Here is a 13,089-nt window from a genome sequence, read left to right on the forward strand (position 1 = left end):
AAAACATGTTTTTGTTATATCACTGAATATTATTATTTAAAAAATTTTTTTAAATGTTTATTTACTTTTGAGAGTAAGAGAGACAGTGTGGAGTGGGGGAGGGGCAGAGAGAGAGGGAGACACAGAATCCAAAGCAGGCTCCAGGCTCTGAGCTGTCAGCACAGAGCCCGACGCGGGGCTTGAACTCACAAACTGCGAGATCGTGGCCTGAGCCAAAGTTGGACGCTCAACTGACTGAACCACCCAGGCGCCCCTCACTAAATATTATTAATGGAAATGATAATAGTTCGCTTGAACTGAATGCGATTATGTTCTGGGCCCTATACTTGGTGCTTAATTTATCTCATTTAATTTCACTTCATCCTCACAGTGATCCTAAGAAGTAGCTATTGATATTGAGATCTTCCTAGCTTCAAACTAGTATTCTTTCCTTTATGGCCATGGGGTATTATAATTTTCAAAGTGCCTTTACCATACATAATTCTACTTCATCTCTTCAGCAACTATTGTGTTGATATTCTTCATTTTGCAGATGCAGGAATAGGACTTCGGGTAACTTTTTTGATCTGTGCTGGGTCATACAGTGAGTAATAGAACCAGGTCCTTGGAATCCAGTCCTTTTGGTTCTTTATTACACTTTGCATAACAATAAAAATAATGCAAAGAGATGGTTAAACACAATGTATTTTTCACTTTTCCTTAATGCTTTTCTTCAGGCATCTGATTTACATAGGTGCTTTTCACTTTGGGGGAGACATAGCCAAAATCTTGCAATGGTTTAGACCCTCTGTGATAAATAGTTTGCCATTTAGTCAAGCAGGTTAAAAATTAAAGCAGGCATCAACTAGAAGTCATTGTTTCCAGGTTTATAAAGCGCTTTGCAGAAGGCAATCTGGTGAGAGTTTTAAATGGATTGTCATGTGTTTGATTAAACGGTCCGGGCAAATACCCCTGAAGCTTACAGAACAGAGCCTTTATTTTCAAAGAAACTCAGTTGCATTTAGCCTGGCTGAACTAGAGCCCCTTTGAAAGTCAGGACAATGACAAGAGGAGCCAGTAGTCAAACACTCTTAGGGGCAAACTGGAAAGGCATTATTCCATAAACTTTCTATTTTTTCCATAGTAAAACAATTAATAGATTTCTACCAGGACACCCTTCCAGGAGGACTGGAAGTACCTATTCTCTCTCTCTCTCCTTAAAAAAAATTTTTTTTAATCTACTGGCATAACATTATACATCATAATTTTTTTTTCATAATCACATTAAGAGAAAACTTTTATTTTGTGTCTTTCATTTAAATCTTGAAATATACATATTATGATTACATATACATATATTATTTTTCAAATAATTTTCATACAAAAGATATTACAGTCTTGGCAACGTGCTTTAAAAGAATTTCCAAACCTGACAAAATATTCTGAACATCTCCTCATGTCAATCATTTATCTATATATGATTTCTAACACATACATGCTATTATACTGTAAGGGTCCGTAGTAATTTATTGCACCCATCCCTACTTTTAGAGATCTAGGTTAATTCCAGCTTTTCACAGGTGCAAATAAATAATGCTGGATAAACAGCCTTGAAAGTGAATTTCTGCCCTTAACTCTGGTGTGTTTTAGGTGGTAGTCTTAAACCCATTTAAAGTATGGGGATTATTATCACAGTAATAGCTAACATTCACTGAGCATATTGTAAGTAGGCCAGTGACCTAAAACAAGTTTCTCTGTCTCCAGATTTCTTGTTTTTGCTTTTGCTCAGGAGTATTTTGTCTACCACTGGGAATCTGAGAGGCTGGCTTTGTCATTCGCTATCTAGTGTGACCCGAGGTAAGTCACTATAGCTCTTGAGCCTCAGTTTTATCATCTGTAAACTGGGGATAATTATACCTAACTCACAGGCTTATTGTAAGGATTAAATGAGATATTACAAGCAAAGAGCACAATGCTTAGCGTACAGAAAGAGCTCAGTAAATGTTAGTTACTCTTTAATCTTAACATGGAGCGAATCAGAAATTAATATTACTCTTTTATTCACACAGAGAGGAGTGCTCAACCAGCTTGTCTTAATAATAATCTCTCTCTCTTAAAAAAATCTTTTTAATATGTATTTATGTTTGAGAGAGGGAGAGACAGAGTGCAAGAGGGGAAGTTGCAGAGAGAGTGGAAGACACAGAATCTGAAGCAGGCTTCAGGCTCCAACGTGGGCCTTAAACTCACAAACTGCTACATCATGACCTGAGCCAGAGTTGGAGGCTCACCTGACTGAGCCACCCAGCTGCCCCTCCCCTCTTTTTTAATCACATTTTTTATGCTTTAAAAAATCTCCATACCTGTAGCTACATCTCCATTCTCATTCTTACTATTCGTGTCTTTTATTTTTGTTCCTGAATTAGTCTTGCCAAAGTTTTTCCTACTTCCTTGACTTTTCAAAGAATCACCTTTTGGTTTTTATAAGTCAAGTTCCGTCTTTAAAAAAAATTCCCTATTGCATTAATATTTTACATTTAAGTTCTAGAACTGTATTTGTTTTTTTAATGTTTTACTTTATTTATTAAAAAAATTTTTATGTTTATTTTTGAGAGCGAGAGACAGAGTGTGAGTGGGGGAGGAATAGAGAGAGAGGGAGACACAGAATCCAAAGCAGGCTCCAGGCTCTGAGTTGTCAGCACAGCGTCCGAGGTAGGACCCGAACCCACAAACCGCCAGATGATGACCTGAACTGAAGTTGGACACTTAACTGAGCCACCCAGGAGCCCCCTATTTTATTTATTCTAAAAGAGAGTGTGAGCAGGAGAGGGGCAGAGAGAGAAAGAAAGAGCAAATCCCAAGCAGGCCCTGCAGGGCTTGATCTCATGAATCCTGAGCTCATGACCTAAACTGAAATCAAGAGTCGGACGCTTAATCGACTGAGCCACCCAGGTGCTCCAGAAATATATTTGACTTTGTTAATCATAATAGAATTTACATCCATTTGAAAAATAGAATTATGTGTAGGATTAGTTATGTTTTGACCTATAATACTTGGTGCACATAAGGGCCATGGACCCCTGGAAGGGATTCTACACTAATCTTTACATCCTTCCACTTTCTTTAGGTTTCTTTTTTTTTTTTCAAGTTTCCTGAGTTAAGAGCTTGGTTTTTTGTTTTTACATTTTTGTATATTCTGTTAAATGCATTTAAAGCAATAAACTATCCTCCAAATACTGCTTTGACCATATCCCACAAATACAAAGCTGCATATATAGAAAAGCAGCTCTATTCAGCCAGTGGGAAGGTTTTATTAATAGTTTCCTTCTAGAGGCACCTGACTCAATCGGTTAAGCATCTGATTCTTGATTTCGGTTCAGATCATGATCTCACGGTCATGAGATCAAACCCCGCATGGGGCCCTACATGGAGCCCTGCATCAAGCTCCACAGAGCCTGCTTAGAGTCTCTCTTTCCTTCTCCTTTTGCCTGCCCCCCACTTCTCTCTCTCTCTCTCTCAAAAAAAAAATACAGTTCCCTTCTATTATCATTTACTGCAGTCATTTGACATTCATTGGTTACTTACTATGAGGTAGTCCTAGGAGAGTAAAAGTAATACTGAAGAGTCACTTTGGTCAAAGAGCTTACATTTTCAGCTTACATGCTGAAAACAAAAATCAGATGAATTCTGGGAGTTGTAGAGGTTTTCAACCACAATTTTTCTCACGTTCTGGCCTATGATGTTAGCCTGTCTATGGACATTTAGCCTAGATTTGGAGAAGAGGGAATAAGTGAAAGAGGATAAAAATCCATGTACAACGGTAGGTTAATAAAGTTAGCAATGGCTATGATCTGTATCTGTTAACTGGGTTTATTCCCTGAACTTTAATTCTAATGTCTGAGAATGTTGATGATTGCAGTTTTGGAAGGCCCTACAAATAATCTCTTATTTAGGCCATGAGTTCTTCATCTGGGTGAATGAAACTTAATGAAAAAGTAAATATATCCATTATATATATATATATATATATATATATATACATATACCTACTTATATTTAGCATATGTGTACATTCGCATATTTTTTTTCACTAAAGTCTGTAAATTAGCATTTCTCCCATTATGAAAGTAGTCAGCAAACCACAGTAACATTAGCAACCTGTGACTTCACCCCAAGAGAAATCACACATATTTTCTACCACGTTGAAGTTGTTGCAGATATCTAAAATGTTGTTTAAATAATGTGCGTCATTACTGCGAAATTACTGTAGGTCTTGATCTTGTTATTTAATGCATTAATAAAGACACAAATATGTAACTGTTGTCAATGGCTGTGGAATAAGTTACCCCCTAAATTAGTGGCTTACATAACAAATATTTATAATTTCACTGCCTCTGTGATCCAGGAATCTGGCCTGATTTAGCTTGGTCTGTGGCTCAGGGTCCTTTCCCAGGCTGCAGTCAAGGTGTCAGCTAGGGCTGCGGTCATCTCAGGTTGTTGGCAGTTCTTTGCAGGCTGTTGGACTGAGTGCCTCAATCCTTTGGTGGCTGCTGACTGGAGACCTCTCTTAGTTCCCTGCCAAGTGAGCCTCTCCATAAGGTAGGTCTCTGTGTGGCAAGCTGGTTTCCACCAGAGTGAGCAAGGGAGAGAGCAAGAGGTGATAGCAAGATGAAAGCCAGATTCTTTTTATAACTTTATCATGAGAAGTGACATTACATCAGTTTTGATGTATTTTCTTTTTCAGAACCGAGTCACCAGGTCCACACTCAAGAGGAGGGGTTGCACAAGACAAGAATACTGGAAATGAAGATTATTGGGAGTCATCTTAGAAGCTGCCTACCACATAACTGTATCACAAATTCACTTTTTAGTGTTTCAATAACTGCATGTTAATAAAATCAATTTCCTTTGTAGCCCTAGATGGTTTATTTTATGCATTTAGGATAATATTCTGAAAAAGATCCATAGATTTCACCAAGCTTCCAGAAGGGCACATGGCTTTAATTTATTTTAGTTCAGGCACCTTCAACAACTTCTTGCAGGAGTTTGTTTAGAATAGCATCACTTTAAAAACTGGAGGTTAAAGCTTTAGTCTCCATATTATCCTCTTCTGATACCCTAGACTAGTCCATATTACTCTAGTGGTATGAAAAAAATGGCATACTGGAAAGTATAAAATTGCTCTAGAACATTCCACAAACTGTTCTCCATTCTACTCATTTGAATTAATGTATGTACGAGTGTGGTGGAAGGAAAGAGGTGTATAGGCCTCTGTCAAGCATGTTTGATCACAATAAAACTTCCTTATACTTGTACATGGCAATTGTCATTTGAGCCTCAAAAGGACCATATGATAAAGGTGGAAATGATTTCCTCAAGAATACACTAATTACCACAATAGTGCTTTTTCTGTTACCAAGCAATGTATGAGAAAAGCACCGAGTGCAAAAAAAGAGAGAAGTGATGTCGTGAGGTTTCCCTAAGTCTTTTGCATCTATCACTTGCTCTTGGTGAAGTTAAAGATAATTATGTTTTCTGCAAGCACAGTACCAGCTTCATATATTGCCTTAGTAGTCTCTAAAAGCCAGGGGTATTTGATAATACCTCCAATATGCAGATCAAAGATAAATTTGTTAACAATAATTGGGAACGATTCTCTTATTTGGTTTGCCCAGCAACTTTTCTCCCCAAAGACAAATGCATCATCTTCACAAAGTCATCTCTTTTAAGTCATGATGCAGGGGTTTTCCTCCTGGTTCACCGATCCTACATAAAGGAGCCCAGTACTGTCAGATATTTTAGATTTTCCAAGATAACCTAAGCAAGTTTTTCGTGTATGCCTCCCAGTTTTTTGTGGCGTTTCCAAATTTAAATCCCTTTCAAGTCTTTGCAGTGGAGTCACAGTGAGATGGAAAAGGGTCAAGGAACCCGGGTTACTTCTAGATCCCACAGCTAGTGGCTAAGCAACTTGGTCAGCCAATCCATCTTTGTTAATTATCACCTTTTCGTAATCTGCAAATTGCGTGGATTCGTGGGAATTATCTCTAAACCCCTTTCCATTTCCAACATTCTTTGCATTACACTGGGAAATAGAAAAACTCTGTCATTTAGGACACGTGACTAATGTGGCAACACATTGGGCACTCTCATAAGAGGCCTGAACCAGTTTTGAGTAGATTAGAGGGAAGTGAGGTGAGGGTGATTAGTAAGGTTAGTAGTGACAGTCCAGCTAACTCCTCCAGGACCATCAGGAATTCATCAGGCGTAAGTGGGTGGGGCAGAGGAGCGGGCGTTGACGACAGAAGGCTACTTCCGGCTATGGCGCGTATGACGTCAGGGCCGAGTCAGACCGGCCTAGCCACCGAGAAGCCGAAGAGAGAGGGCTCGCGAGAGTTCAGGAAGGCCGCCCCGAGATTCCGGCGCGGCCGCGGGTTCCACCTCCCGGGGGCGGGGCGAGGGCGGAGCGGGCAAAAGGGAGCGGACGGGCCCCGGGCCGGCTGCGGTCCGTGCGGAGGCTGAGCCGGCCGCGGGCGCGACCGGAGGCAGGTGAGTACGCGGATGCGGCGCGCGGCTGCCGCGCTTGGGGGCCCCCCTCGCAGCGCCGGCCCCAACTCTGCGAGTAGGGGCAGGAGGAGATCTTATGTGTCTTTGGGTGTCCAGGGACGACTCGGCTAATGTCGGGGCTGGCAGTGTCTCCAGTGAAGCCCCAGCGACGGCCTTGGCCCGCCCTCTTGCTCCCCGAGGTGATACTAGTCCCGTGTGTCCGGAGGGTAGCCCTGAGCCCGAGGAGGAATCTTTGTGCTTCTCTGCTCTTCCACTCCTCGGCCCCCGAGCTCCCCGATCCCGGTCCCTGCCTGGGCTTCATAAACAATAACAAATGTCGCGGAACCTTTCCTGGTACCCCGGGCTCGCCCGTCCCATGCCCTCCAGCCCGTGTCACCGAGAAGAGGTATTCTAGGTATGGCTCAAATTGTGGGGGCTGCTTGTGTACCATTCCTAAAAACTGATGCGTCAGATTGCTAAACATTTCTCGGATCGACACAGTAAAGCCGCCCAGCTCCCAGAAGCACGGAGTGTTCAACACCGGTCTCAAAATCTGTCCCTACCCTTGGCACCGTAGACCCTTCTTTTAAACATCATTTGCTCCCACTCCCTTTTTTTCCTCTTTACTGTCGGGCACAAACGAGTGGTTGCTTGGTATGGGAATAGGATAGGTTGTACCCGATTGAGTAGGAGACGTTTCGTCTTTAAAAAGTTATCAGGTTGACAGCAAAAGAACAAACTTTATTTTCAAAACCGGTGGCCTCCCGTTTACTGATGCGGCTTTTGCTTTGTGGCATCACTTTTCGGGTTGCAAGTTTGGAGGAAAGATATAAAAAGAACTGGGGGGAGGAGGGGCGGGAAGAGCTGGGTGCTGGAAGTGGTGGCTTGTCCAAAAACTGCGATGCCGTTCTCACTTGGTAAAATGCAGAACCAATGCTCTTGTCTGTTTCACATAACTTGTGATAAGTTCTGATAGAAGTCAACTGCTCGTAAAAGGCCCGAGTATTAGCTTTCTTACTGCTAAAGTCTGAGGAAACAACTCTTAAATGTTTTAATTTATGCCTCCTGGTTGTAAGGTGGGAGGGAGACCTTGTCTTTTAGGGGGTGGGAATGGGATGGGGCTTCAACTTCTCAGGTCTCCCTACTTTAAGGCAGGATCTATTATTAAGTCCAGTTTTTTCTTAGGGTAGATTTTTTTTTGTCTCAGTCACATGTGTATATAACATACTGGGAACCTCTTTGTATTTGATTGACCTTTCTTTGTATGCCTCAGGATATATAAAACAATTAAGTTTACTATACTCTACCCGGTAGCTGAGAGGTATTATATGTGAATTAGCCACTACTATGACTATTTGAGGAAGAGAAATTAGTCCAAAATATGATGTTAAATTGTGATTACATTTGTTCATTGCATAGGTTTATCAAAGCACTTTTATGTGAAAAATCTTGATCTCAAAAGTAAAAAAAAGAAAATTTGGTTTGATCTGGCTTAGCTTTGTGTTTTTCTCCTGGTTAAGATGACTGATAACGTTTCCCATTTGGCTGGGATGTGTTTAGGATGAGAAATAAATTGGATGTAGTTTTTGTACTCCTTTGAAAGGACCTGCTATTGAGGAATGAAAAAAAAATTAAACTTAGAAAAGCCACCTTAAATGGGTGCAATTCTTTTTTAGCCTTCTGTTTTTTTTTAGTTTATTTTAAAATGAGTCAAAGAATAGAGACTAGGAATATTTGTGCAAATGAATAGGTATCCTCAGAAGTTTTTATGCTGAAAAATTTATTTCAAAAGGTAGGACACTATAAAAACAAAGGAGAATTTGTAGAAAATGGCAACAAAGCAATGCACTCAAATCAGCCATTTGTTTTCAGAAAAGTTCTGAAGGGCAACGTCATTGTGTAAGCGAAGTTGGATAATACTATAGAAAATGCTTTCCAGTGATCCGGAATAAGTTGGAGGCTTGTTTTGTGTGTGTGTGTGTGTGTGTGTGTGTGTGTGTGTGTGTGGCATTTTTTTTTAGGAGGAAAAAGAGAGCACATATCAAAGCCAGAAAGATTTGCATCTCAATGTAATGTTAAAATTATTTTATTTTACATAAATAGTGTAGGGTGAATCAAGCAAGCATATTGTCTTCTAGCATCCCCAGGATTACATTAAAATCAGCAGATGGGCAAGTTATGATTAGGTTAGACTTGACATATGCAGAAATTATGCTACTGTATTTTTATATTAAAAGTACCGTGGGCTTTTTTGAATGAAATAATGCAAGTAAGCTTTTAAGGCATAAGAAATTTTTAAAAAAATACATTAGTTTACAAAGATATTCTTAGTCAGCAATTTAAGTGTATTAAATGAGTCCTTCTTTCTTCCCTCTCCCTGCAAAATTTTATTTAAGTCTCAACAGAATATTTAACAAGGTAAGACCAGTACATAAGTGCATTGGGTTACATAAAGCTCCTGTCTCCAGGTAAAAGTTTGGTAATTGACAGGGTTTGATTGTTAAGAACGTTTAGAGAGAGGGAGAAGAAAGACAGCAATGAACAATATTTGCTGTCTGGTGCACTCAGATGAGCTGTAGTCTCTATCTTCAAAGAGATGTAAGTAATCTACATTGGGAGGGAAATTTACCCAGATAACTGATACATGATGCATTTTGTGGAGAAGCCTAGGAGGGAGGGATTAAATTCTACTAGATCAGATAAGGAAGGTTTTGAGGAGGGAACAGCATTTGTGTAAATGATTTGGATGATTTAGTCATGATAATCATAATAAGTAAACACATTATATAATGCTGATTGCTGCTAAACCCTTATATGTACTAATTTACCTGGGTTTAATCCCTGTAACAACCATATGGAGTAGGTATTTTTTATTATTTACATTTTGCAGACAGAGTAACTGAGTTACCAAGACCAGCTAACTAGAAAATCATAGAACAAGGGTTCCAAGCCAAGAATTCTGGTTTATACCTGTCCCTGTGCTTACTCACTATCCTTATTTTCTCTTCCATTCTTGATGGTCTTTCTCAGGTCTGTTTCCAAAAATTGATTTTGGCAAATGCATTTCACTGACACATAAATTTAGGGCTCAATTTTCTAGAAAGACCTAGAAAGCTTCAAAATAAAGAAAACCCAGGTAAATAAGTTATTTTTGGAAAGTTAGGTAATCGATTTCAAGAAGTTACTCAAATGTATGCAAATTAAATATAACGACTGAGTGGGACTTTTGATAAATTTGACTTATTACCTAGTAGCATACCCATAAGGATTTAGGAATGGGAAATTGTAACTATATTAACTCCTTTCCCTAATGGAATGTTTGAATCATTGTATATTTTGGCTTGTAATTTTAAAAAATCACTTGGCACTGGGTCATTTTGGATTGAATTGGGAAGTTGGAATTTAGTTAATGATTGATTGTCTCAGCCCCTTAAGTTTTTATTTCCACCAACAGCTCAATTTATTATTCCTGAATCATGTTTTTTGTTTGTTTGGTTGGTTTGTTTTGTTTTTAAGATTTTACTTTTAGGTGATCTTTATACAAAATGCAGGGCTCCAACTCAACCCCAAGATAAGAATTACACGCTTTACCGACTGAGCAAGCCAGGTGCCCCATGAATCACGGTTTTGAATAGAGTGTTGTACATGTATAAAATGAGAGATGTTCGGGGCGCCTGGGTGGCTCAGTTGGTTGAGCGTCCGACTTTGGCTCAGGCCATGATCCCACAGCTCGTGGGTTTGAGCCCCACGTCAGGCTCTGTGCTGACAGCTCAGAGCCTGGAACCTGCTTTAGACTCTGTGTCTCCCTCTCTCTCTGCCCCTAACCCACTCGCTTTCTGTGTCTGTCTCTCTCAAAAATAAATAAACATTAAAAGAAATTGAAAAAATAAAATAAAATGAGAGATGTTCAATCACTGATACTCTATGTTAGGGCAACTTTGAAAGCTCTTTGGGATTGTAAAATAAAAGGTGCCATACAAATGCATTGTGCCTAGTATAGGCCTACTCAAGAAATGCTTCTTTGTTGAATGAATAGTCCGAATGATTTTATTAATGAAGTTGCAAGAATGGTTCACATTTGTTATTGTTTATCTAAGTATTGGGATCACAGTAAACTCAACTGGGTTTAAAGGTTAGGATAAAAAGTATATCTTGGCAGTGGTAGGGGTACTGTCTACCGAAATGCAGACACTTCAGCTCCTTTGTCTGTGTCCTGATTGACCAAATTCCTAATAGAGTTCCAGAGGCACATTTTCTGTGATTGAGTATAGTAAGTGTTCTCTCCTTGTTTGATTTGGGTAGATTGTAGAAAACCTCCACAGTAGGATAATTCATGGTTTGGTGAGCTTAAAACCTAACAGAAGTAGCAGAACTAAAGCCAAGATTTTTTTTTTAATGTTTTATTTTATTTTTGAGACAGAGAGAGACAGAGCATGAATGGGGGAGGGTCAGAGAGAGGGAGACACAGAATCTGAAATGGGCTCCAGGCTCTGAGCTGTCAGCACAGAGCCCGACGCGGGGCTCGAACTCACGGACCGCGAGATCATGACCTGAGCCGAAATCGGCCACTTAACCGACTGAGCCACCCAGGCGCCCCCAAAAGCCAAGATTTAAAGCTCATATACTTTTATTATTACAATTAGACAAAACAAATATATATATACACACACATATGTACGTACATATATACATATATATACATAGCTTAAATTAATAGTGATGAAATATTATTTCCATTTATTACTGCCTGATTGACAACATTTTTAGGATCTTCAGCCCATAATTTCATGCAGATACTTATAAGACAACTATGCTTCTTTGCCCCCCCCCCCCCCAAAGTTAAAAGTTTCTCTAAGTACAGATTTGGTTTTGAAAGGTTATTTTTAGTAAAAAGGACTGTGAGTTGGTCCCTCAAAGGGAAACCAGATATACTCTCACCTCCTTGCTGGCACAATTTTTTGGCCGTCTTTTCCCCTAATAGACTAGTTTTGTCTACATTGAAAATTTACTGAGGCAGGCAGCCTCCCTCTTAGATGATCTGCACAGGCCTTAGGGAAGAGGTTAGCAGTGACAGGTCATACAGTGAGCTGACCATTCACACTGTGTAAATTGAAAAAGGCCTCAAACTTTAGCAGTTTTATGATAGTACTTGTACTATGCTTAGCTTTTAAATTGTTAAACTCCTTGCCTTCTCCTGAATTAACACTAGACCAGTTGACAACCCAAAGTGATGTTAATTCTCTGGCCACCCCATGCAGGGTTTCTTGTTTTCCTTGTCTTCTGCTGATTCTTATTGATTCCATGGGTATAGACTTTTCACATATTACAGCCAATAAGTCTGATCCCATTACACAGGCAGCATCCACTGTTTTCTTACTTTTTACAATGATTTGCTGTCTCTAAATCTGATTCCTAATTTTGAAACATTTTCACTGTTTTTGCAATTACTGAGTATGATGGAGTTAAAAATACTTAACACCTAAAATCCATCACAAATACAACTTCCCCAGACTAAAGAGCAAATAATGGAAGCCTAAATGACTGTGCACTGTTGTTAATACCATCTAATTTTGGCCAGTAGAGTTGGTGTACGTTTGCTATGGAACCTAAGTTTCATTCTGTCTAGGAAAAGTTAAAAAAATTGAAAGTTTGGAAGCAGGCTTCTGTACACATCAGTAAGCACTTTTTTATTTTTATTTATTTTTATTTATTTTTTTTAGCGGCGGGGTGGGGTCTGTCCTGCTCTCCCTCCATACGGTCACTGCTATTCTACTTTTATGACTTCGAGATTTTGGCTACAGTTCTCTAGACTCTTCAGCAATCCTGGAGACACAGTATGTAATTTGTACATTTAATATGAAAAATGCTTTGTGTAATGTGTGTTTCTCAAACTTTGTCTCCCAGCAAGAATTTATAGACTGAGCTCTCTGTATATCATCTTCCCTTCTGATGTATTCTTGGCTCTTTTCTCTTCCTGAATGTCACCAATCACTATACGGGTCTAATAATAATTTTATCAACAATTAGTCACTTACCACTTACTATGTACAAGACATAATGCTAAGTATTTTATGTAAATATTATCTCATTTAATCCCTGCAGCAACCCTATGAGTTATTATTTCTGCTTACACGTGAGGAAACTGGAGTCTATGGAGGTGAAGTGACCAGATTCATGTGGGTAGATAGTAAGTGATGGAGTTAGAAATTGATCCCTAAGTTCCAGTTTACTTTTCTCCTGTATTGCTTTATTTTATCTAATAAACTTCTCCCCTGCCGTTTAATTTACTTCCTTCTTCTAGTCCCACCTGAGTTTTCTTTCTTCCCTTCACTTCCTCCCTTTTTAAGTAGTTATTTACAGTTTTGCATGTCACACAAATTCTTTTGGGAAGAGTATACAGAAATACATCAGCTGTATTCAGATTTCCTGTAGAAGGGGACTTGCTCTTGGTGGGAGCTTATTGTAAGAATAATGCTTGTCACACATTATATTTGTATTGTGCTTTAGAGTTTCTTAAAGCATCCCCCCCCCCCACTTTTTCTTAATCCTCCTGGCAAACTTTAACTCAGG

At 39.4% G+C, this 13,089-nt stretch overlaps 2 protein-coding genes and 1 long non-coding RNA gene across 4 annotated transcripts in view; 2 read left to right on the forward strand and 1 right to left on the reverse strand.

Annotated features, from left to right (window-relative positions):
- The window catches only part of LOC122472459, a 36,916-nt gene extending 32,027 nt beyond the window's left edge, over positions 1 to 4,889 (forward strand). The window contains exons 5-6 of the long non-coding RNA XR_006294441.1: positions 1,769 to 1,836; positions 4,721 to 4,889. This is a non-coding gene — a long non-coding RNA (uncharacterized LOC122472459). The remainder of the gene's footprint in view (positions 1 to 1,768; positions 1,837 to 4,720) is intronic.
- A 1,481-nt stretch (positions 4,890 to 6,370) lies between these two features.
- Positions 6,371 to 6,970, reverse strand: LOC122473595 (putative uncharacterized protein FLJ45840). The gene has a single exon (XM_043564255.1). It carries the CDS (start codon positions 6,968 to 6,970, stop codon positions 6,371 to 6,373), a length of 600 nt encoding a protein of 199 aa, XP_043420190.1.
- The window catches only part of STK38L (serine/threonine kinase 38 like), an 84,751-nt gene continuing 78,072 nt past the window's right edge, over positions 6,411 to 13,089 (forward strand). Inside the window, exon 1 of one of the 2 annotated variants that reach the window (XM_043561561.1) lies at positions 6,411 to 6,522. Coding sequence is in view for 1 of the 2 variants with exons in the window: in XM_043561560.1 (XP_043417495.1) it covers position 12,353 (1 nt within the window). In the remaining variant the exon portion in view is untranslated. Of the gene's footprint in view, positions 6,523 to 12,242; positions 12,354 to 13,089 lie in introns of those variants that run through there. The other variant, XM_043561560.1, reaches the window with a different exon arrangement.

The sequence above is a fragment of the Prionailurus bengalensis genome, chromosome B4 (assembly GCF_016509475.1).
Source record: "Prionailurus bengalensis isolate Pbe53 chromosome B4, Fcat_Pben_1.1_paternal_pri, whole genome shotgun sequence".
NCBI classification, from domain to species: Eukaryota; Metazoa; Chordata; class Mammalia; order Carnivora; family Felidae; genus Prionailurus; species Prionailurus bengalensis.

Excerpts from the sequence above, each read along its gene's own strand:
- LOC122473595 (XM_043564255.1), bottom strand. The coding sequence starts at position 6,970 with ATGGTACACAAGCAGCCCCCACAATTTGAGCCATACCTAGAATACCTC.